The 26559-nt window shown below is 44.4% G+C and overlaps 1 protein-coding gene across 1 annotated transcript in view; it reads right to left on the reverse strand.

Annotated features, from left to right (window-relative positions):
• Positions 1 to 11847: 11847 nt before the first annotated feature.
• LOC311322112 (cadherin-18-like) overlaps positions 11848 to 26559 on the reverse strand; it is a gene marked incomplete at both ends in the record, with an annotated part of 58946 nt that continues 44234 nt past the window's right edge. The window contains 2 exons of the mRNA XM_084454135.1: positions 11848 to 12353; positions 15939 to 16190. Coding sequence (XP_084310261.1) covers positions 11848 to 12353; positions 15939 to 16190 — 758 coding nt within the window. The remainder of the gene's footprint in view (positions 12354 to 15938; positions 16191 to 26559) is intronic.

Raw genomic sequence — 26559 nt, forward strand, 5'->3', positions numbered from 1 at the left:
TAGACTAGAAGAGAGGAGACGCCGCACACTCTGGCAGGTCCGATGCAAGCAATTTATTACGAGACTAAAACAAATATATCGACGTTTCGGCGTGAGCCTTCATCAGGATATAGTAAACACGAACTGCGTGTGGGCTTATATACACAGGTGTGCAATCACTTAATGGGCAACACCTGTCTGGGGCGTGCCCTGTAATAAAAGAAACGAAAACATGAGCTGTTCGGAATTCGGACACTACAAACAAAATGTCTGACGCCCTATATAGTGCACTATATAGTGAATAGGGAGCGATTCCGAACACAGCTATGGTCTGCTGGATATCAGCTACATACCAATACAGGGACACAGTTAATGCAGTATACTAGCATAATATAAGTCAGTACAAAAGTAACACTAGTACAGCAATCCATTATCAGACAATAATTCAATAATAATTCAATTCAATCCAGCAGACCATAGCTGTGTTCGGAGTGCATCAGAATCAGTAAATCTCAACTATACCACACAGTCTCTCAACACGTAAAACAAAACAGTGCTGGATATGGATGCGAATGTATGTAGCTACATGTCTTATGTTTGTAATGCCAAGGTATCTGCAAAGGTGCTTGCATTGCTTTGTCTTCCCCTATATGTTTAGGCTTTAGGGAACATTTCCTTAAAGAAGACCCGCAGGGTTTCCGCTCTGGGGTTCCGTCCACATGAGATAGGGTGGATGATGATGTGTAGCCTTTTAGGAACATTTCCTTAAGGAAGAACTTCCGGGTTCCGTCCTGGGGTTCCGTCCACATGAAAGAGGGTGGAGGACGTGTTTATCCTTCCTTAAAGAAGACCCGCCGGGTTCCGTCCTGGGGTTCCGTCCACATGAAAGAGGGTGGATGACATGTTTATCCTTCCTTAAAGAAGACCCGCAGGGTTCCGTCCTGGGGTCCGTCCACATGAAATAGGGTGGATGATGTGTTAGTGTTAAAAGAAGACCCATGGGGTCTGGATGATTTTGTGATTTATGTTTAATGTTGCATACAGAAGCTAGATGTGTATGTATGTATGTGTTATGGTCAATGTGAGAAAACGGGGAATGTGAGCTTTTCCCGGTTATTGCGCACATTCCCCGACCTCGCGGGGAATGTAGGAGAAACATGTGCGTTTCTCACATCTCCCGGGTTTTTTGGTTAGTATTTCTCACATCTCCCGCAAGGTCGGGGATTGTGCACATTAACCGGGAAATGCTTACAATTCCCGACCTTGCGGTAAATCTAGCAAAGTCCAACCGTATGCAAAACCTCTGTGCAGCCGGGTGGTGGGAGAGGGCTCGTGCGCTTAGAACGAGAGGCGCTTGACATTTTGCCCATGGTTTTCGAATACATAGCATCAATTGCATTAATGGAAACATTAAATTGGGTCTAATTATACATGTGTTGAAAGTTAAGATAATTAGCCTACAAGCCGCGAGGCTACGCAACACAATAAGCAAAACAATCTCACTGTTTCACTCGTCCCACTCATCTGTTTCACTCGCCCCGCACGGCAGGGACAAGAGAACCAATGCACATCTTCTGTTCTCGGCCGTCTTGAATTGAACTGTTACACCACAGAACGAAACTTACAACTAATAGGTTAGTAAAGGACATGTACAAGTTGTTTGTCATCAAAAAATGTAATCTCCATCTTTATTAATTTCTGTGTAAATCTGATCAAACCAAAAAGTGTTTCATTCGTCCCGGTCCTCCCCTACAGTTAATAACAGTCTGTGGTCTACCTTGTACAGTAGCCTAATATAGCCTATGCTGCACACAGTGTAAGTAGTATTAGGAGGATACACTGGTGATCAAGTTAACAAACGCAAAAGGAACATTGCAACAACAGGAAGGTGGGAACCTCCAAAGGAACCCTACACGTTAGCTAGCCGAAAGACAGACGAAAAGACGAAAAATCTCTCACAGGTGTGTGCCAGTAACGTTAGCCCAACTACCGTGGGTGCCTCTTATGGTGCACGCCCTTTGAGGCGTCACATAAGCCCTCTCCCACCACCCGGCTGCGCAGAAGTTTTGCATACGGTTGCGCTTTCCTAGATTTACCGCAAGGTCGGGAATTGTAAGCATTTGCTTGTTCTGAGCTGCTGTGGAGTTTGGCGGGGGACATGTGACGTCTCGTCCCTCATCAGAACAGAACTCTCTGATCTTGTCAAAGAGATACGTCTGTCTGGCCATGTCCAGTCCGGGTGGGGCTTGCACAAGAAGACCTTCTCTGGGGGGCAGGACATCAGGCTTGCGCCGGTGCCGGTGCATCACAGTGTTCTCTGGCCACAACCATGCCAGGTCTCTCAGCATCAAAACTGCAATAGAATAGAAGGAGGAAAATACATTAAACTATTGCCCACAGTACTGGCACTCCATATAGATAAAATAGTACCAGAATGTGTTGATTAAATAGACTAGCTAATGCATGATAGGATGAACGTATTCTCACCTGTTGTGCAAAATCAAAGCTGTAGTGCATAGTGATCTTCTTGCTGGCTGGTATGAAGGGAGAGCTGCAATTCCTTACAAGCTGGAGCTGGTTTTTGCTCATCCTGTAACCAAAACAAAGAAAAAGGTGTCAGACTACCATACCTCTCATGCTCTCTCATTCTGTTTCTCTCTATAATATAGCTACCTATCTCGATATTAGCTGCCACGCTGGCTAGTTTAGGAACAAAGGGCTAGCTCAGCTAACTAGCATGTTGGCTAACGTTAGCTAGCTAGCCTTTGTTATGCTAGCTAGACTTAGTCACTTGTTTAGAAAGGAGCTTCTGCTAAACGACTAACGTTAATGTAATATAAACAGCACAGATAGTATAAAGATCAGCTTACCCCAAAGCAAAGCAGAATGCTTGGCGGTGGTGTGAATCTGCTACGTCGTTCGCGTTCGCTCGGTAGCAGCTTGCTTTGTTGATACAGTCATCTCTGTATCACAGGTCATCAAGAATAAACTCCGTGTACGAACGAGTCCTGCTCTGCTGGAGTTTTAGCTGCTCTTAAAACTCTTTCCATGTCCTGGATGCCATCCCCGTCTTCTCTTTAGCAAAAGCTGTAGCATGCATGGTTAAACTTGGAACTGAATGTAAACAGCCGGCGTGTTGTTTGGGAAGGGTGGGGGGCGGAGAACCCGGAAGCAATAGCCAATGAAAACAAATCATGCTAATCGATCTGCCCGCCCCCAAGCCCGGCTCGGAATCAGCTAAAAACGAGCTTAGTTTGCAGACTAATTAAACGTATTTCGTGAACCTAAAACTGTTGTCTGTTATAGTAAGTAGGTTCTTCACAACTTCAACTTTGGTAATACACCAAAAAACAAAAAACGAAAAAAAACGTTTTTTTATATATTTTGCCCTCTAGCGCATTTCGGGGTTTGCCGAGTTGCGGACCAAATCACCAGCCGCTGTCACATATACATTATAGGGAAGTGATGTTGGTTAGGTCACTGTGATAAAATCATACTCTGTGTGTCCCAAACCTTATCTGCTTCAGCGGAGTGCTGGAGCCGTTCTCTCTCACTCCCCGACTCAGCCCCTCCCCTACAACAGTACAAGAGTCAAAACTACAGTAGCCAGTCGCTTGACTATCAGCGAGAGCAGAGTAGGCTTAGGGAGGGGAGTCGGAGGAGGAGATAGAACACCGTCAATGATGGGTCCGAGGTCTGTCTCATCTTACCAAAGAGTGCCTGCCCCACTGACTGGGGCGGGGCTGACAATTCCGTCAGATGAAGACAGTGATGACGAGAGGCTGGACGACCAGCCCGGGTTTCCGCCCCCTCCTAGGGGGAGGAGGGATCGTAATTGTAAAGCACTGCCACCAGCTGCTTGGAACTTGCGCCCCCTACGATCTGGGGTGGTACTGTCGGTGCAGAGGGCAATCTTGAATGCTGGTCGGCTAGTGTAAAACATCCACGCGATGTAGGTGATGTGAACATGGCTCAGGCCAGACACCTGTTGATCGGTGACACTCTAACTAAAGCAATCACCACCAAGGTCAGGAGAGTAGAGGAGAAAGCCAGAGCTCCACAGATCCCAGAGCTCAGAGTCTCAGAGTTTCAGAGCTAGGGATGACAAACGAGAGCGCTGTCATTTTTGTGGGAGCAGAGGCCATTGGAGAAAGAACTGTAAATAGAGGAAAGAACAGCTGTTCCAACTTCATACACGGCTCCCCATCATCAGTAGATGCCACCGCTCTGCATCCTAGGCCATCCTGTTACAAAAGCCAGAAGGCATGTATGTAGCAACCACCTTGAACGGACGCCAAAACATAGTTCCTCCTTGATGCGAGGGAGGGGTGGCTACAGTCACTCCTCATCGCTCTCTAGAGGGAACAGACATCAAAATGAGAGTGAAAGCAAGGCATGCATGGTGCAGGGGGGGAGCCTATTTGGGTGAGAAAAACCAGGCCATTCCTGCTGGAATTGGGACCTGTGTCTCTCACGACCTCTGTGTGGGTGGGACTGGTAGAGGGAGCTCTACTGGGTCTTGACCTGTTAACAAATCAATTCATCCCTTCATTTCCAACAAGGGAAAGTCAAATGAATGAGTCGGGTAAACAAACCTGACCTTGCAGAGTTGCCAATCTGGGCAAAAGACAAAAATGATTATGGGCTTCTGAAAATGGAACCGGTCACCTTCACAAGCAGGCAGACGCGTCCACCATGTTCAGTGCCCTGAAACCTGAACACCAGCGGTTTTCAGTCATTCTGAGTTTCTCTCAGTTTATTGTTTTACAACCTCTGTGAAACTGCCTCTTCATCAGTTCCCAGAGAATCCCTCTGTTTAGAACGAAAATTTGGTCTGTGATATCACTCCCCTGTACCCTTTGTCTATGAGTGCACGTCACCTCCTCTATACGATGTTATAAAAGAGTCTGCACGACTGAGACCCAGTACTCTTGCTAGGATACACTTCCTGTTCAGAATCCGGTTTGCAAATCGTAACATAGAATAAAACTATTGTCTTTGTTTGAAACCAGCTTGACCGACCACTCAGCGTGTTCTTGAAATCTAACCTAAACCAAGTACGATTTTTCATTCATATGCAAGGCGGTCGTGCTACCTGACAGATTAAGATGAGTATGTCTCAGAGTAAATGTACACCAATAGATTGGATAACTTGTAGAGCCAAACACTCCAGACTAACAACATTGTGGTAGGATAGCGTCAGTCTTGGCACCCCAAAACTAGGGGCAGTCGTGGCAGCTGTTGTTCGAGCAGGGCCCTTGAGCTAAAGATCCATACGGTTTAGGTATGGGGGCCTACTCGAGGGTGAAGAGAGCAAACTTGGGGAATTACACGGTAATGTTCCAATTTGCTCCCACTGTTCGGATGACTTTAGCGCTGCTAAAGGGCTAGAGAGAATGGGTGATAGGACCGTAGGCAGTTTAGAACGAACCTTCCAAAAGGTCAAGTCTGGAGTCGACAGTGGCTCTTCTATAAAAAGATAAATAAGAACCTCTTTATATGGTCTGAGAGAAAGAGAAATAGGAGACATGCTCTCACAATCAGAGAGTGGAATGCATAATGCTGTCGCAGTTTTCTTGTGTTTTTCTGTGCTAACAGGTGGAGTTGGAGAGAAGGACTTCCGGGCTGACTTGGGACACGGTGGCCACATGTGCTGGAGTTCAGCAGGGAAGACTTAACTACTCCAGGTGGAGACGTCGACGACCAAGACGGGACACTTGAACCTTCACCCCACATACACTAACCATTTCATCCTCCATTCACAGCTTGCTGGTTAGGGAGAAGGAAGCTGATGTAATTGTGAAGTGTGTGGGTCATTGTTACACTGTGAATAAAACTCCAGGTTGCACTTGAGATATACTCATTAAAACGGAGACAGGGGTATTGTGAAGTGTACTTTGTTAAAAAAGTTATTTTTTTTAATCTCTGGGTCGGGGACGCGGAGTAATTTTCCTTTCACAGCAGAAATTCACACAGCAATACATGAAGTGATCTGATAAGATAAATATTTTTGCTTTGCTTCAGAATTGTAATCATGTGAGAGGAATGTATGATTATGTTATGGTTTAGACAGTAACCTGTTTTAGCTTAGGCATGTTTCCAGGTTTGATTCTTTTTCTTTCTGCATAATGGCTGTTCAGGTTTAGGTTTTGGAAGTCAACATTTCTCTTGATCATTATGATTTTGCGTGTTCACGTATAATCTAGGGGGGATTGAGGAAAATAGCGGGGGGGTGGAATGCCCCCGAACCATAAGAACCGTGCTCGAGCTCAGATGCTTTGATTTGGGCCAGACAGCCATACAGTACAGACAGGCAAGCTGACATTAGACTATATGCCATCGTCTTTTGGTATGCTATAACCTTCTGTAATAAACAGCTTTTGATTGTTGCTCAAATCCCATGTTGGAGAGATTCATTTGGAATACACCTGGAAAAGGGACACTGGACTGTGTGATATTTTGTGAGACATTGGGTGCCATATTTTATTGAAATCAAAACACAACACAGAGCTGAATAAGGACGATGATAAAAGACAACGAAAGTCAACACTCTTTTTCATGGCTTATATCACAAAGTCTGTTGTTTTTATATTATGGTTATCTTTGGAGTTTTGTTGCTTATTGTTTTAGAGGATTTTATGGATGCTTTGTGTTACTGAACTGTCTATCCAGTTTTTATGACATCAGAGACCATGTTGGAAACAGGAGTTCTGACTTTTACATGTTACCACTTAGATTCATTGTCTTCTATATCCATAAAATCAATCAATCAATCAATCAATCAATCACATATTTCATTAGTATGCATAGTACTGTCTCTTACTTCTGCATGTAACAAGGCACAATTTGGCTCACCCAAAATGAAACCTACTGTACATCACATTACACATCATGTTGAGCGTGTTTCTGCAAACCTAAAGTATTGAGTACAAAGAGTAGTTCCAACCCCGTAATCTGATTGGTTAAGAGTCGCTGTATAAGAGTCGCTGTATAATCATAATATACCACGGGTAAAGCCTCTTTACCGTTCTATGTATTACTGTGCCATTGGCAAGACTGCTCAGGCGCCATGAAGGTTGCTCCGGTGTTTTGGTCCGCACTTTCTTTTTCCATGTAAATTTGTGTTTTGCGATAAAACAGCGGTTAAGCATTGTAACCCTAGTTCTATGAGTGGAGCGAAGCCTCACATGGCAAGCTCCTTATTGGCTTAGCCAATCGTAGCTAACTACGTTGACTGAAGAAAAAGGGCCGGAGTAAACCGTAGCAGTGGAGACTGCTCGCGCACTCGGAAAGTACTGATCACCGCCGGAGAGAGTCCAGATTTGCGCCAGAGGCATGCAAATTGAACCCTCCACCTGGGACAGCGCATCCGGCCATTGAGGGATGGGCCACGGGTCCGCAGACATCATGGCCATCACCTCCGCATACTATGGAATATCAAATGTGGCAAAATTAAAGGATTAAAGCAAAGCTGAAGCATCAGCAATTTGGTGCAAATCGGATAATGTATGTAGGAGTTTTGAGGACTTCCTGTTTCACCAATAGGTGGCGCTATAAGTATGACGCAATACTGACACATAGATGTGTTCAGGACAGAACCTTCATGAAGCGTGAGAAATATCAGACAAATTGGATAATGTATGGAGGAGTTATGAGGACTTCGTGTTTTATGGTGAAATGTCAAAATTTGGCGGGGAGCCACGGCAAGGGTGTTTGGTGAAAAAACTTCTTTTTTTTTTTTGGATCACAAAGGTCTTAAGATGAAGTTGATCGGATGAAATCTGTAGGAGGAGTTTGTTAAAGTATGAGGCATGGAAATGGTAAAAACAAGGACAAAATGGCACATTAAGAGCAAAATGGCTGACTTCCTGTTGGATGTTGGGTATAAGTCCAAGAGACATTTTAGTGTGTTCGATGAACTACATATGCCCACCGAATTTCGTTCGCCTACATCAAACTGAAAGGTGGGGCTCGCCATTTAAACCTTTCCAGGGGGCGCTCTTGAGCCGTTTTGCCACGCCCATTTCCGTCACCCATGAAATATCACATTTTTCACCAGGACTGACGTATCTGCAAAGTTTCATCCGTTTTCATCGATGTTTAGGCTGCCAAAAAGGCATTTGTTTGGGGAGAAGAAGAAGGTAGGAGAATAATAATAATCCTTACAATTTCAATAGGGCCTCTCACCGCCAGTGCTCGGGCCCTAATTAGCTTTGTCGCTAAGAATAGAAGGTAGTATCCAGGGGTGGGAAACTGAAAGCAAACTACTGGATGTCATTGCTGTTCCTCCAGGGAACATGATCACCATTTCAAATTCCATAGCAGCGTGATAGTTTTAGGAATTGCTCTTCTTGGCGGATTTCATTAAAATCAATATATAAAATACACTGAAATAGTATTTATCCCATAGTGCTTCCTGATGATGTAACCGTTTCAACATGTGACTAATTGCTGGGAGATAGTTTGCCAGTCATGTACTGTTTTTCCCTTGTTTAGGGTCTTGAACATCATCATATCACATCATAAATTAATCTGACATAGGCCAGAGTGTCAGGGGCTGATAATGTAGCCGATGGTCTCTATTTGGAAACAATAGGTGCGCTTCCATAAAGCCTTTATGCGCATTTTGAAGCATCTATCGCATTAGAAATTTGCATCACATTTTATGGAAACGGCAAAATTCGAATAAACTTTCTCTAATTCACTAAAAAGTTTGTACGCTCGCTTGAGGTGGTTTTTGCCATTTGCGAATCTAATGCGAAAATTTTTAAATGTAAACAGATTTACTGAATAAAACTCTGACATAGCGAACATTCAACTCACGTGACCTTCCCGAGTCTTCCCGGATATGCGCTTGCTGAAACCAAAACAAACATGTCGGACACTAGGTACGTGTAGACCGCTGAGGAGATAAAACAATTCCTCGGCCTCATCCACAAAAAAAACGTAACAGCCATTTTAGATGGCAAACAACAAAGGAATGCAACAATCTACCAGGATTTAAGAAAGGAAATGCTCACCAAAGGATTTAACAAGCCCTGGCCCATTTTGTGCAACAAGTGGAAGAGTCTGAAGCAGCGGTACATGTCTGAGAAACGAGAAATGTCACGAAGCAGTGCTGGTGGTAAAACCAAATCTAAGTTCAAATTATATTATATTATCTCACAGCAGCTCAAACATGTGCTTGGACAGACGGAAATGTTGTAGCCAAAGGCTGGCTGTGAAATGTCTCTCCACGGTGACCTCCCAGAACTGCTGTGTGCACTTTCGTTCCCAAGTGTATGGCGCGCGTTGGGGCCGTCTCCTCACCCTTGCTGCCGCTGCGTACATAATAATTTTGTTTCGTCTTTGTCCAAGCACAACATTCAACGTCAAAGCTAGCTGAGCAAGCACAATTACAACTTGCCCAAGTGCAAGCAATTCCAGAAAACTGCTCTCCATTTTCTCTCCTCAGGTTTGTTCAGCTAACTGATGTTTAAAGAGACCAGCTCCTGGTTTGTTTACCTCAGCTCAGGGATTTTTAAAGAGCCCGCCTGTTCACATTTCGTCATCTTCTGACGAAATCATGCTTTATGTAGCTTAGTTAATTCGCTCAAAACAGTTAATGGAAACACACAAGATTCTCATTTTTTATTTTTAGTGAACTTTCAAAAGTTTAAATTTGCATTACTTTTTATGGAAACACGGCTAATGTTGATTATATACTGTATGTTACTGCCAAGTCTATGTCCATGGGTATTACCCCCAGTTTAAATAGAATTGTTAATTACATATGATGACATTTTCTAATTGTGCGACTAGATCAATTAGAAGTGGCAAATCATTTGTATTTGCGGTAGACTGCGATGCATTGGGGTGCACACAGAATGACGCATGTACAGCCACCAACATGTACACATGGTCACACACACACACACACACACACACACACCCTAACGCATCACAAACATAAGCTCATAGAAGAGAGTCCACTTTAGTATCCTACTGGAGTTCATGCATTGTCTCAATGCTATCTGATGTCCGGTGCTCTGGTTGTCGTGTCTCTGCTTTGCTTTAATTATTCTTTCAGTTCATTTTCATTCATTTGTAAAACATGATTAAAAAGCAACTGAGGACAACGTTTTGATGACTGGTCGCTCGCTTTGAGGCCCTGTCACGCCACAGGCTTTGGTATTTCATCCTGCTCCTCTCAGCTGTGGAACAGTCCCATAATACGTGAGAAGTCAAGAGGGCCTCACCTCAGTCTGGCTGTTGTCCTAAGAAAGAAAGAAAGTGGGTATGTGTGTGTGAGAGAGAGAGAGAGAGAGAGAGAGAGAGAGAGAGCAAGTGAGAGACAACAAATGAGAGAGAGAGAGAGAGAGGGACTGAGAGAGAGCAGCAAACATAGGGTCTGAAGTATTCATCAACCTCTCCAGGCCCCCAGTGTTCCAGCAGCAGCTTAGACCCAGGGGCCCAGCCGAACATGACTACGCTGGAGATAGGCGGGGGCACAGGCCTGCACTGCATGCTTGAAATATCCCACCGAAAACTGTTTAAATTCTTCCTCAGTCTGGCGCTAGCTTCAGTGTAATAGAAAAATTAACTAGGGTTAAACTGTGGTCCTAATGAAATGTTTCATCCTTGTGTAAACTATTATCTGTGCTCCTTTGAAGCTCTGTGCCTTGTTTATCTTATCTAACAAACGGCTAAATCAAACCCTAAAGGGTGTCTCTATTGTACCACTTGTTGAACTTTCGACCTTGTCAGTTCGCCATTGTTGATTATGTGTAAACAGGCCTGTAGCCAGGGGGGGGGGATCGGGTGGATTGAATGAACCCCCCCTCATGACCAAAGGTCCCGAATTTAAGTCCAAAGGTCCCAAATTTAAGAGCAAAGGTCCGCCCCCCCGTCAACAATTCTTTCGCGAATCCAAATAGTCCGTAAACCCCCCCCCCCCCCCCCCCCCCGTCAACAACTCGCACGCCAGTCAAAATAATCAGATCATATAAACGTCAGATCCGGGCGTAGCTTTGAATATAAGACCGTGCAAAAGAGAATTCTTCAGTTCTTGGGTGAAGCACTGTTTTTGTGTTCATTCAAGAGCCCAGTTGCAACTGTATGTATTTTTGGAATAAAGAACCAGTCTTTGAACGGTTGGATCGAACCTCGGCAAAACGTTTTACTCTTTATTAATTTTTAGATATCCAAATTAAATCTAGCATTCACATGAGTCATGTTGTCTTTCCATCATTCATGCCGTGCCACCTCACTGTGGGTGGATATACTATGGGATGACATGGCAGATTTGTATGATTGTTGTCATGGATGGACGCAATTAAAATGAGCCCAGTACTGCATCATATTTGAACATACTTTGACTCTTGATGTCATGAAAGTGTGTTATGGGTGGTTCTATTTCACATTTGTGATGCATCTAATCATGAAAAGCTGAGGAATCATTGTAGCTTCCGGCTAATGTCCTGCTGAGAAATAACATTTAATGTGTGTATCTTTTCTCAGAAAAAAAGAAGTAGACTTTTTATCACATATATTCCAGTCATGTGGAATTCAGGACTTTATTCAGCAATAAAAAATATACATCGGGGAAAATATGATTTTCCTTTTTCCGTTATCCTTGTATTTCCCCTCCCAAAATCGGATAATTCACTTCCTCCATGTGGACGACCCATGATTCAAAAGGACAAATGAAAAAACGGGGAATCAAATTTTAAACAGTAAAAGTGTGGAGCAACTGGAACAGTTTGAAAGCATCTCTGTCCTTATTGTTCACAAAATGAGGAAAAGAGAGAGTGAAGAGAACGAACCCCCCCCCGCCCCCCCACGACCCCCCCCAGTCCGACAGCGGCCCAACACTTGAGTTAGGCTAGGTTAGGCCGACTCCACTTCTCCATAGAGTTCTGCCAGTTTCTGGAACTCGGGCCCCCAGTCATCCAGGTAAGTATAATCCTGTTCCGAGTGCGCTCCGGGGGACTCCAGCGAGCTGATGGAGCCCGTGGGCGAGCCCTGGCCCTCGTAGGCATACGTCTGGAGGGAGTCGTATGGCGGCACGCTGGCGTCCATGTCGGCCTCCACCAGTCTCTGTTTGATGAAGTCCTGCACGTCAACCTGGTCCAGCTCCAGGGAGGGGCTGTGGCGCCCCTGCGTTGGCCCACCGCCGCCACTCATGCCGCGCCTGGCCTCCGGACGCACGTCCCGCCGGAACTTGAGCTCGGCGGCGGCGGGGTTGCGCAGGGCAATGATGTCGAAGGCTTCAGTGTCCTCTTCGCCGCCGCCCTCGTCGTCGTAGGTGACCACGTTCTCGCGAACATCCTCCTCCGAGATAATGAGAGGCTCCTTCTTGCTCCGCCTCAGAGTGATGAAGAGAACCACGATGGCTGCAAGAGAGAGAGAGAGAGAGAGTGTGTTGGAGTGCGGGAATTGTCAGGGGGCTGGTTTACGGCTGGTAAACAAACAGTAATGAAAGTTACATCAACAAAACGCTTAGTTAGACAACATCCTATCATTAGAGCACAGTTGTACACGGTTGTACAATGTCTCACAGCCTGATTGTGCACTAATGCTGTTCTCTGTGTGTGCCGCGACGCTGTTTGTTAATTTGTCACTCATAATGGATTAACACATTGCGGTTCGTGAAATGCCAAACAAAATGAAAGGCGAACAAACATGGACTCTTTTTTATGAGCAAATATATCATATTTTCCATTAGGGCTCTAAAGCTAGTCAGTCGATGAAGAACTGTAAATCAATAACACACATTAGCCGTCATTACTTTGGTTCGAATGCTGACTCTTTGAATGCAAGCTGGAAGGATGATGAGAGTCCTCTCATTATCGTCTCTAGAGCGGATTTAATATCACATTGAGCCAAAATACAATATGGTGCTTGGAAGGCAGATAATATGGCACACTGTAACAACAACACCTACCACTGAGACTATTCCCAGAAGCATTTGTGGTCCTTTGTGAACATGTATGCTTCAAATGCACTCACAGTTTTCAAAGACACTCCACACTCTTCAAATGCGTCCACATTCCAACCAGATGTGGCATATAGATTATCAGTCATGTTGTCAAATGACATACTTAAGCTATATCTCAAGGTGAATGAGTTGTTAGAGAAAGTATGCACTGTACTGTATGTGATGTAGACATGAACTAGCTACTGGAGCTAATGCGCTTTCTGCTTATGTGATAATGATGACCAGTGTACATGATGTTAATATGGTCATCTATTCAACCCAATGGAAGGCGAGTAAGCCTTTCAGGAAACACTTTATAATAACAATCAGTTATAGGACATTTATAAGATATTAGTAGATAATGAACTATTCATGAACAAACCATTTGTATACAATCGTAAATGATTATTCAATCATGTATAACTACAGTAAATTTGCAAAATTTGCATTTACACATGATTTATACATTATTTCTAACACATTATCAACATCATACTTGATTTGAACATGATTTAAAGAATCTTACTAAATGTTTCACAAATCATTTATTAAACATGTAAGGGAAAAATACAATACATGTAGCTTTGATCAAAGAATATTTTTGTAAAATAATTTATGAATGTGTTCGTACACATTCAATTACATTATATAATGATGAACAAATCAAGTACAAACAATGTTGATAATGTATTATAAATAATGTAGAAAGCATTTGTAAATATTACACAAATGTAGTTTGTTTATGATTTAGTAATCATTAACAAATGTATAAAAATGGTTTAGTCACAATTAGTTAATTCTATATTAATAGCTTATGAATGTCAATAACTGATTGTTATTATGAAGTGTGACTGACTTTGATCAATGTAACCACTAAATGAGATCAACATGCTTCATTAATAAAGAGGCCTTTCTGGGGGAGTAACATTTTGAAAATAGGAATTGGGGAGAGTAGCATTGCAAAATCGAATCCTTTCTGAAAGACTCAAGGCTCCTCTCTCTCCCTAATCATTTATTAGGTTTAGTGATTAGGGAGAGAGAGGAGCCTTGAGCACTTTTTATGTTTTATGTTTGTTTACTGTCTGTTGTTTCGAAATGTGTTAAAAGTACGATGACTGACTCTTTTGCTGCAATACAAATCTACCTACGGGTATAAATAAAGTCACCTGAACCTGAGACCGTTAATCTGTGGTTACTACACTTAAAAAAAAAAAAAGGTAGAGAAATGATTTAAGGCAGGGCATATTTAACACCAAACGTCTATATTTAGAGAGGAGGCAGTCTGTGTTAGTCAGGCTCTCTTAGGATGAGCCACATTCTAACACATGCAAGGTGAGAGCTTTCTCATCTCATCTGATTAAGCCCCTTGAGTGGTGTGGAGGGAGAGGCACCTTTATCATCTGACTCACTGGTGACAAAGCGAGAGACAGAGAGAGAAAGAGAGAGAGAGACAGAGAGAGAAAGAGAGAGAGAGAGAGAGAGAGAGAGAGAGAGAGAGAGAGAGAGCAAAAGGAAAGAGAGGCATGTGTTCTTTACAAGGTTATCTTCCTCGAAAGTCTGTCTTTTCATCAAACCACGTTCTTGCTCGTATTACTATGGCTAATGATCTCTCTCGCTCTCTCTCTCTCTCTTCTCTCTCTCTCTCTCTCTCTCTCTCTCTGTCTGTCTGTCTGTCTCTCATGGATGCCGGAAAAGACTTCTTTCACACTTCGGTCATCACCTTATCATCCACACCAGCCTGTCTTCACTACAAACTGTAAACAGGTGTCCAAATGCTCCTTTCAATCTGTCTTCCTTTCTCTCTCTCTGTCTCTGTCTCTCTGTCTCTCTCTCTCACACACACACACACACACACACACACACACACACACACACACACACACACACACACACACACACACACACACACTCATTCTCCATCTCCCGCCCCTCACTCTCTATACAGTGTATCCCTCCCTTCTCCTCTCCCTCTCTATCTACACCTCTTACTCTATTCCCCCTCCTTTCTCTCTCTCTCTCTCTTTCTCATACACTGTCCCTCGAAAGACTGTCTCCCACCTCTCGCTCCCTCTCACGCTCTATATATCCCCTCTCTCTCTCTCTCTCTCTTTCTCTCTCTCTCTCTCTATTACTCACATTCTTGTCGGTCTCTGTCTCCTGTCGACAGCGATTAGTCATACAGAAGCTGTCGCTTGCTCGTTTCCAAACAACTGAGGCGACGATGGCCTTTCGTTGCCCTCCACAGCGAATCGCACAGCCCCGGCGTGACGCAGAGCGACCAACGACATGAATATGCATCACCTTCACACACCGATGCTCGTCGACAATTACGGAGGGCGCGCGTGTGTGTGTTGGTGTTACTAATTATGCATGCTCTCGTTCTACCCATGTCATACCGCTCTTCTGTTTGTACCAGAGGACTGGTTGTTTCCATTTGGCAGTGAGCACCCATGATCGCCTTTCCTGTCCTGGCTAGTCTCTCTGCAGACTCAAATATTACGTTGAATCACACTATGCTCCGCATGCTACATATTGCAATAGAGTCTGTGCCACTTCGTCGCCCTAGCTGGTTGTCCGAGGGCGGGTCCAGGGGTCAAAGTTGGAACAGCGGAAGGTTGTAGCAGCAATGAGAAGCAAGTATATATTTCAAAAACAAACTCTGGAGATCTTTCAATTCCTCAATAGAATGCAAACAAACTTCTAACAGTGCACGGTCCAAAATATCTTCCACTTGCATGATGTAACGTTAAGCTAATGTTAATGTTTCAATGCAGGCCTGTCTGGCAGCAAAGAGAGACGTTATCCCAGGTTAGATGGGCGGGGCCAGGTTGGGTGGGAGCAAAGAAAGCGAAAATTATTACTGATTGGTGTCACCATGATTCCAGCGCTACCAATCAATATGCCCCCTCCCCCACAGTTCTCCCCCCAACCAGCCCCCAGACTACCCAGCATGCCCCTCACCCTGCCCCTATCGACCCCCCTCTCCGGCACCCAGACCTACCCAGCAAGATGACGATGCACAGCAGAATGGCGATGAGTGCTCCCGTGCTGAGGCCCGCCGAGGAGAGGAACGCCTCGCCCTGGCAAGTCCTCGCCCTCCCGCCGTGCTGGCACGGACACACCCTCAGGGTGAGGGTGCTGGTGCCGCTCATCGAGGGCTCGCCGCCGTCCCACACCACCACGGACAGCTCGTACAGCTCCTGGGACAGCCGGCTGAAGCGCCGCCGTCTGGCAATGATGCTCGCCGTGCTGTCTGCGAACGAGAGAACGGCCACCTCGTTAGGGTCAATCGGCCTCTTTGGCGGTCGAGTCGGATCGTTTACGTGCTGGAGCGGCTGGCCCTCTGTGCTTCTCACTGCGCTCTGTCTGCTATGCTTATGGACTTATGCTTAGCAACTCATTACAACAGATGGACTTTTAATGGCTATATTAAGGAAACACTGTTTTTACTTGAATGGAGACATACCGACTCATAACCATGTGATCAAGGCTGTTCTGTCTAGTTGGCAAATGTTTTTATTTTTATTTATTTTTATCCTTCTGTCTCTTTCTCTCTGTATTATGTACAGGAAGGCAAACAGAAACACCCTTTGTATGTCTTGTTTGCCTTCCCTAGCCTGGCTTCACCAGACCCAATTCATGAAAATGCGAAGGGTCTGGAAATGTTTATTTTCAATTTTCAAGGGTAGTTATCAACGGATGTGGATCAAAATGCCTCTGGACGACATTGGATAGACCTATAGCCAATCAGAGCAATGAAGCGTAGGTTAGTCATCGTATCATATCACCATAAGCATCATATAAGCTATTTTGTGCAGTATGCATCTGCTATTAGTTTAGATAACTGATATTATCAGTTTTGAATGAGTCTGTAAGAACACTTTTGGAGTGCTGTAGTACCAAACCTCTGCACTGAGAGCTCACCTCCCACTCCAATCTGAGCTCCATCGCTGAATAATTAGAATTATCGACAGAGGGAATGATGGCACGTACACATGACAAAACACCTGCTGCGAAGTCAACATTCAGAATCACGTTGTCTGAGTGTTTTCCAACATCCAGGCTCTTTTCTAGGGCAACACGTGTGCAGCAGTAGCAACAATTCATGTACGTTGTTAGTTCAGCAAATACCTGTTAGGGACATACATGTACTGTACACAACACGCTGTAACTGGGCAGAGCGTGGATTGTTAGGTATTCAAGATAAGAGCCTTTATTTCTCCATAGCAAGCCTAGACCCCATGGCAACAATGGCTCCTTAAACGAACACGAGACAGGCTTGATGGTCTGACTTGATGGACAATCACACCATGGTAACATCACATGTGTGGGTGTGTGGAGGATCACATAAGCTTAATTAGCATCCCATAGAAAGTATCTCTGTAATCATCCACTATCTTAAGAGAGAAAGCAGCATACAACGAAAAAGACGAGTCACAATCTTTGTGACAGCTCACACAATACACAGGGGTTTGGAGAAAAAGACTGTGGGTAAGAATAAGATAGATAGATACAGTAGATATGAACTGAATGAAAATCCCTGTAGGAGGAAATTTGGTTTCGGCAGTAGGAAATTACAGCAAAAGTTAGAAAAGCATAATATAGATAGTAGTGAATAAACATAAAAGAGAACAAGGAACATACATACATACATACATACATACATACATACATATGTTACGGCATGTACAATATAGAATACATACATACAGATTGTATAGTCATACTCATATACATGCACACCACAACACAGAAACGCTCAGGCACTGTTATAGAGTCTGACGGCCGCTGGCACAAAGGAACGCCTGAACCATTCTGTTTTGCAACTATGTGGGATGAGCCTGTGGCTGAAGGTGTTGCCCATCTGACACAGCTTGTCATAGAGGGGAGAGGAGGTGTTGTCCAGGATAGACTTCAATTTGGTCACATCCTCCTCTCCACCACAGCTCCCAGGCTGTCCTGTTGTTTCCCCACGACAGAGCTGACCTTCATCAACAGCTTGTTCTATTTTGTGGAGCTCCACCCCACAGGAAAAGCTCCTATTGGCTTGAGAAACCCTAGCCAGCTACATTGACTGAAGAAAAAAAAACATACACACACCTGTGCCCAACTAGGTCCGGCGCAAAACTGTATAAGCGGGCCTCGCCCGCACATTTGCTCCTAGAAACTTTCAGCTTGCAAGAAGACTGAGAAGCCTTCTAGCCATATGACTAGCCAGCGATTCACCATGGAGCCGGCGGTGTCCCTCAGTGCGCCCCAGCCGATGCTGCCTAGTCTGCCTGAGAAGTTCTGCAGTTGCGGAGCCCTCTATAGAGACGTGGGGCATCCACTCTGCTTCCGCTGCATGGGGCTGCAGCACGCCAAGGCGGGTCTGGTGCCATCTCCTGACTGCCAGACCTGCATTCAACTTGAGCCTCTGGAGAGTCTTTCCCGGGCGAACTTCTTCGACTGCCTGCCGCCGCCGCTGGGGAATGAAGATCCTGTACCCGTGGAGGGCAGCTCAGATGGGGGTGAAGATGTCGTGTTCTGCTTCAGAAGCCTGCGCTGATACTGTCCCTTCCCCCATCTGATGAAGAGGTAGGAGAAGGATTTTTTTTTCTGAGGCCGAAGACGACTAAGCCTCAGAAGCCCCGTATGCTAGTGGCTCATCATCCAGTGATCCCGGGCCCGGGTCTTTCGACCGCAATCCCCCAAAGCTGGAAGAAGCTGCTCATCATCTCATCGTTCCCCTCCCAGAGGCTGTGGCTGCGACAGGGCTGCCTCTCTGGAGCTCCATCTGCTACGGGTCAATCTCCAAGTCTACGCTTTGTCTTCCCCCGGCTATGCCTGACCTGGAGACGTTTGTGGAGGCGGGATGGGGTCAGCCTGCTTGCCTGAGAGCTCCACTACGTCCCTTCGTGAGAGCTACCAGAGTTGCTGGCTGGAATTAAGTAATGATGACTGGCTCCCCTGCCGGAGCCCCGATGGGGTTATGGCCACCTCTGTCGTCCAACAACGCCATCTGTGGTTTTCGTCATCCTCGACCCTCCGGTAAGCTAGTCTGTTTGTGTTGGTGCCCAACCAACCTGCTACGATGTCTCGCCTGCCCATTGCCTATCGACCGGCTCCTCTGTCGGCCTTTAGGGCTTCTAGTCTGCTCTGTCCTTTCCTATAGAGGGCTTCAGTGTTGTCCCTCCAGTCCAGTTTGTTGTTCAAGTGCACTCCTAGGAAATTGTTGTGTCCACCATCTCAATTTCCTCCCCCTGGATCGGGGTCAGGGGCCTCTTGTTCCTAATGAAGTCTGCTACAAGCTCCTTGGTCTTGCTAATGTTGATCTGGAGCTGGTTCTCTTTAGACCATTCAACGAATCTCCCGACCACATCCCTGTACTCCTCCTCTTCATCTGAACTGATAGATCCCCACAATAGAGTTGTCTGAGAACTCCTGGATGTGGCACACAAGTCAGACGTGTAGTGGGTGAACAGGAAAGGTGACATAACTGTTCCTTGTGGGGCGCCAGTGTTGCTTATCACCACATCAGTGCAGTCGGACATACTGTGGCCTGCCGGTGATCCAGGTCACCATGTCGTGGTCTACCCGCATTGCTGGGAGCTTTTCTCTTTTCCTGGGAGCATTGTAAATAATTCCTTTAGACGAATACCATTCATGAAAGATGGTTTGTATTTTAAAGTCACCAATGTTGAGGCTTCCAATAAGGATCTATTTTACAGCCCAGCTAGCAATTATTCATATCTACTCTCCATTGATTTAGGTTGATGCTACAGTATACTCTCACTGCAGCTTCATTTCTCATGTGCTGAAGTTTCTGTTAGGGAACAGAGTCAATGTTGTGTGCGTGTGTGTGTGCACTGTGCATATTATTATGTGTTTTCTGTTTATCTACATTATGTGTGTGTGCACTGCACATATTAGTGTGTATTTCTGTTTATCTACAGTGTACTGCATGTGTGTGTGTGCATGTGTGTACAGTATGTGTCTGTGTGATGAGGCTGTGAAGCTGGGCACGTTTGGGAGTTCCCACAGCGTTATGTTCGTTAAGCCCATAGGAGCCACTCACTGGCAAATCACTTCATTTCTCCACTGCCAACCTGAATTGCTGAAGCATTATCCCTCAGAGTGAGACTCCTCACAAGTCACAATCCTCAACTGTGATGATGTGTGAAAATAAAATGAAGAGACTTTTTAGCTGGCACAAACTGAATTGGCAGCAGTCAGCAAAGCACAGATTTGATTGATGGTTTTTAATTAAATGTTATTAAACATTCAAGTTTCAACATTGACACATTAATCATTGGCAATTGGCGACTTGCTCAGTTGATGTAGGAATTTTTAGTTCCTGTCATCACATAACATACTATACTGTCCCTCTCTAGTTTAACTTGTGTCTTTAAAAAAAAAAAAGGTTTCTGCGCACTGCCTTTTTTTGTTACTTTTTTGTAACGTTTCAGTCATTTGACCTTTGTCAGGCATTAACTTGTGTCTTTGTCACACTTTTGTGTCCACTGCACAAGCTCAAATCTAGACTCCTACTGTAAACTTTCCTGTCTCTCATTAGTTACCGACCCAAAAAACAACATGATAGATATGTGCATTCACTATATGACTTCAGACTCTTCTCTTGTTCTCAGGTCAGATTATGTTGTGCTGCCTTGGTAATGTATTCGGTAAACAGCGATAAGGGGTGTCTCAATATGGCATTTTACTAAGCTTGAAAAATCAATAATGAGTATGTAATGAATGTCAACGTATGCATGAGTGCAGTTTTCAAATGTGACATGTTATTTTTCAGGCATGTGATGTAAGTGTGTAATTAATTTGATGCAAGGTGTCAGAAAGCATATCAGAAAGAAACATTCTACACAACACTTGTGATTCTATCGTGTTCTATCAGGTCATAGGCACAAGAGCACAGCTCAAGTGCTACAAATAGCGCCTATGTCTTTGCCGACGTTGGCCCAATGTATATTGTATGGAGAGCATTTGCTAATTGGCTAATTGGATATGAAGAAAAGTGACAGTTTGAAGAGTGAGCGTCTCTCCCCCTCTAGTGCTGGTTACTGTAGGTCATGAGCAACTGGTTACACCGGACCGTGTTCACGCTGGCTGTGTCGCGCCAGCTTGCTTACTGCAGCGATGGTTTCAGTGTCTGGTCTATATTTTCTGCGAGTGAACGTGTGTGAATACAGTGCAGAGCAGCAGAATCGCTTGGTGACTGGTGCAAAGAAATGCACTTCTGGTGTGAACAGCCATGCTCCTGCTCACGTGAGAATTGACGCTTCGCATTGCTTTTGCATCCAGTCTGAACATGGCGTTAGGTGTCTCTTTCACGCCGGTTGTATTTAGTTGCTGGAACAGGCAGTGGGGCTGACCTATCTGAAACATTCGAAATAAGAGCACAGATTAGAAGAAATCCGCCTATGAGCTGATGCTTTTCAGATGTTTTGAATAAAATGTGATGTTATGATTTCAGGCCGACATTGGCAAGACGTACATTTTAACTGTAGCATGGTTGTGGTGATTCATGGTTGGTTTCAACGACTTACTGTATGCTAGTGCTGGAATGCACTCAGGATGTTAGGGTACATACAGTAAGCCCTTATAGCTTGACCAACCTGGCAGGACATAAAATAATGGACTGACCTACATTCAGTCTCTTTCACATACCGGAGGGAAGGGGAAGATGTGAGGTGTGTTTTGGGGCCCGGGGCACTTAGCTCTTAATGGCGAAGGGCCCCATTTGACTGTGGTCATAAATGGGAGACAGAGAGTTACAGAGACAGAGCTGTTCACATGAAAAGGAATATTTTCTCTGTTTGGCCAATTGAAAAAATATTCCAGCCCTAGGTTGGAGGAAACCATAGGTTAACCATGGGTTGCCATGAAGCAGGCTTCTTTCCTGCTCTGATAAGAGCTTCTTTCCTGCCCTGAGCAGGGCCATGTTTCCCAGAGCCATCGTAGCGCTACGTGCATCGTAAGATATGTCGCAAACTCTCCCTCTAGTTGGCGCATCGTTTCCTAGAGCCTTCTTAGGCTAAGGTATACCTTGCTAAGAAGGATCTGGGAAACAGCGCGTCTGAAGGTACATCGTAAATCGAGCTTACGATGTACCTTCTGAAGGTACATCGTAAACTCTCCCTTGAGCTGATGCACGTTTCCCAGAGCCTCCTTAGCTAAGGTATATCTTGCTTAAGGGATACTTTCCTAAGGGCGGTCTGAATCCATCGTAACCTGTCCCTTAGCGATGTGTTCCATTCATCCCATTATAGTTTTAGCCCGACTAGAGCAAAATTATATTTTTTTAAAAGGAGAGTTGCAATACAGCGCACATCTATCTACCCTACCAGCACAAATTACATCATTAGTGTACAATAAACTTTATGACATTTAATGATGAAAACAATGTTTTTGTAACCTACATAACACATCAGAGGAATGTTGTCTTTTAAAATTGTATTGAGACAAATAAAATATAGGGACTATCTATAATATAAATACAACTATGTATTATTTAAAGGAGCAACATTTTCTTATGTAAAGGAGCAATTTGATGACATGGCTTTTCTGGCTGTCTGTAGGCTACACCACGCAAATTAATTAATCCAATGAGGCCTTCTAGACCGATAGTAGGGTAGACACATGTAATTAATTAAGGTCCCCTTCTATTTAGTGTGTCACAGCCAACTCGTGCTTCGTATATACATCATGGCTGCATTACAACAATATTGTGTTTAATTTATGGGTAGCGTATCCTGTCATGGAGGACATTTCTAATGCTTATCAACATTTCCTACCTGACAGGACATGCTACCCATGAATTGAACATAACATAATGGGTGGTAGGTCATCCTGAGAAGGTATATGCCAACTTTTCAGAACACCGGCTGAACAAAATCAGTCACCCATTTAGCTCCCAAGTCCCAGACTAGGCTTATATGTCCCAATTAATGCTCTTTATTTTATATTTTGTTAAGATTAGATTGGGGTAAAATCAAAATGATTATGAGAACGCTTGAAAACGTCATCAACAAGGGACAGCTCCACTAACGATGTACAGTGCCTTATGATGTACCTTACGATGCATCTTAAAACGCCCACTAAGGGATAGTCTGGGAAACACTTGTAGGAAAAACTGTCCCTTCGCCAAGGTATACTTTAAGAAGCGTCGTAGATCACCAAGGTACATCGTAACTGGGAAATGCGGCCCAGACCTCTTCAACGGGACGGTCCCAAACCCAGTATCTCTCCCACACAGTCACACACACCCAGGAAGAGTGCAGATACTATTCTGTTGACACCTACTAAGCCTCCACAGTTTTTTCCTGTAGCATTTAGCCATTCCGTACTTTGGTCTGCTGAAACCTGATCACTGTGCTTTACTAGGAAGTTGTTTTCCTGGAGTTAACATGATCGATAGATATTAACTTTACTAATCCCTGTAGGAGGAAATTTAGCGTTCTTCAGTATACGTTTCAAGGCATATAGGTGGATATCCCATGATCCATCACGCTGCGCTCTTGTGAAGCAGAGTAGGATGCTGACCATCGTCATATAGTCCCACAAGAATGTAGCATTCGGGTCATCAACTGCAAGAGCTACAATGAACTCTTTCATGGGCTGCTGAAATCTGCTGGTAGTCAGTTTGTCAACCATCTACAGGTATGCAATTCGCTTTATTCACACAGCAGCCATATTGGTCAAGTCTGACGTAATTGGTTGGGAGAATCGGTTCTCAAAGGTTCACTTCACAAACACTTCAAGAACCAAAATAGTCAAAATAACAGTCTGAATACACTATCGGAATTACAAACTCATCATTACCAGACTCATGGAAAAACATGGAAATTGATGCAGCTGACAGCTAACTATGACTCATTCACTTCCATGTATTTCCAAACGCGAAAACTATGGCAGTGAAAAATAATCGGACTCTGGTAATGATGAGTTTGTAATCCCGATAGTGTATTCAGCCTGTTATTTTGACTATTTTGGTTCTTTTGGAACTCCTCATTATACGCTACCCTCTCCATATTTTCTCATTGTTTTGACAGTCACAGAATGACAGCTGCAACTTTGTAACGTTAAATTGTAAAAATCAAAAGTGCACAGTTTGTGGCGCAGTGATACTTTTACAGGTGATTTAACCATTAGAATATCAGTACAGTTCAGAATGCCTCTCGACCAATCACAACACGCAGTCGGAACTATCTGTTGTATAACAGGAAGTGCAGACTGAGTGATCTAAAAGCAAATTTTAAAGTCAAATATTGACAGCAAAGTCTGAAATTTCGACATCAAACCAAGCTTTTTAGCATTAACATTAAAAGGTTTGTCTTGATGTGGGAAATATGCCATCGAAAGCAGTCAACCTATTTAAATATATGGGTAGATCATAGCCCCCAATCATCTATTAGGTAAAAAGAAAATGTCATCAACAATGATGGGGGACAAGACATGGGAATCAGGGCACAATTCAGTCTAGAAGAATACTAATAGTAAAATGGACAACGTCATTCCCGTTTGTGATTTGTCTGACAAAACCCCTACCTAGCTCCACTCTCTTTGAACGCCCGGCTTCTGCAACAGTGAAACGGTTTGTGGAGCAGGATCTAAGGGAGTGACGCCTTATTAATTCTCATGGACGTGGGAGAGGAGGGAGAATGAACTGCCAGTCGAGAAGCTTTCGTCTGTTGTCTGCATCAACACACTTGCCACAACTCTAATAACCGCCTGAAAAATGGCTTTTTGATTTGATCGTTTGAAATAGAGCCATAACTACTCCTCACCAGACTCTTGGGAATAGCTGGCAATGGAATTAAAATGCAGGTAATAGCTTTTAGTGATTCAGACACAGTTACCAGCAGACAGCAGAATGGGCTTCTGAAGTAGCTCTAATGCTTTACTTAATGGCTGTTTTCAAACTTGCAAATGTTAAGTCAGCCAAAACGAGAGTAAGAGAGTCTGTGTGTGTGTGTGGAGGGGGGGGGGGTATAAAAAGAGAGAAAGAGAAACAAACAAACATAGATAACACTATTCACAACGTATCACTTTGCCTGTTTTGTAACATTCAGGATTGTTTTGTTTGTATGTGTGTGTGTGTGTGTGTGTGTGTGTGTGTGTGTGACAACGGAGTTTCATCAGTACCTCCACAACAGAGAGAAGGTATTAGAGGACTGGCACGTACTCTCCTGCAGAGCAGCAGGGATGAAAGGGGCATTCCTATTGAGGAGGGATTGTGCGCTATCAAACACAGCAGTCAACAGTACGTGCATGGATCTACCTTACCCTTTCTACCTCACAGAGCGCTGGGAACCCATCGCATACACAGTGGCAGTTCATCTGTTTGAAAGACGGCCCTTGGTTTTAAGCATTGCAACATGCTCTGAATGTACCAGTTGGAGAAGAAGAGACTGCATGGAATTGCCCCCAAGTGTGTCTGATGGGTGACTCATTTATGATTGATTTATTCTCTCTCTCTCTCACCCAAGTTCACCCAAGTGACATATCCTCTAATTGCCACCAGGTCCTCAGGCTGGGTAGTTTGTCCACTCTTTACTTCCTTGTTGCTTGGTGAAAGACTGACAGGACTGACTCCTTGGAATAGCAGCAGGTAAAGCTACCGTAGGATACACAGTAGACTATGTCAATAATCTTTGTTGTGTTAATGTTGTTTGTTGGAGTAAGTGCTGTTTGTTGGCGCAAGTTAAAATACAGCGTCACACTATAGTTTCACGTTTATCCTTTTTGTTGTGCTACTGTAGTGCTTTTTGTTGTAGTAAACCTAGCCCTAACCTTAACCCTAACTACTCAAGCGTAACAGTGCATGCTCAACAGGTGCACATTACGCAAGCTTGGTGACACATTTAGAAGTATGTAGTAAACAATTTGGTTTCGAATAGGAAAAAAGCCTATATAAAAGTATTAACAAACTAAATGGATGCTCATTTTCACGTGTTGCCCATTTCTCCAACATGGAATATCATCACAAAAACAATATACCATAAGGAAATGCTTTGACGCACGTTCACCGCGCCAATCCTGCAGATTTAACCTGGTTAATTTGCTAATACACATATGAAGAAACAAGGACAATCTTACATGTAGCACGTGACTAAACAGTCAGTCAGAACTGGGTTGGTGGGCAGAGAGCAGTGAAGGGAGGAACTAGGAGAAGTACGACATCTTTGTACCGACACAAAGGGGGAAGTGGGCAAGTTGAGGTTGGTGGTGCAGGACTGCAGGACTAAGGGTTTCTATTATCCCATTGATTTCCCCTCTCTCTCTTACTCTGGCGATTCTTTCCCTGAAATCCATCCGAGAGGAGTGCGGCGAAACTCTCCCTCCCTGGGCTGTCATTGGCTCTTCGGACTGAGAGCTGTTAAGACCCGGTGATTGCAGGCTGAGACCAACCTAGGGGGCTAGAGGTATCCACCTGAGATCATGGCCAGTTGCCATGGTAACGCCCGCCACTGGCCTTTGCCAGTACACAATAAGGCAGGCGAGGAGAGAGAGGGGGGAAGAAGAGGGAGTGAGCAGGTAATCCATTTGACAACACAACGGCCCAACATGCCAAACCCTGTGCGTCCCGAGCCATTTATGAAAAACCTGCGGAAGAACAAACAGCG

The sequence above is a fragment of the Borostomias antarcticus genome (assembly GCF_949987555.1).
Source record: "Borostomias antarcticus genome assembly, chromosome: 2".
NCBI lineage: Eukaryota > Metazoa > Chordata > Actinopteri > Stomiiformes > Stomiidae > Borostomias > Borostomias antarcticus.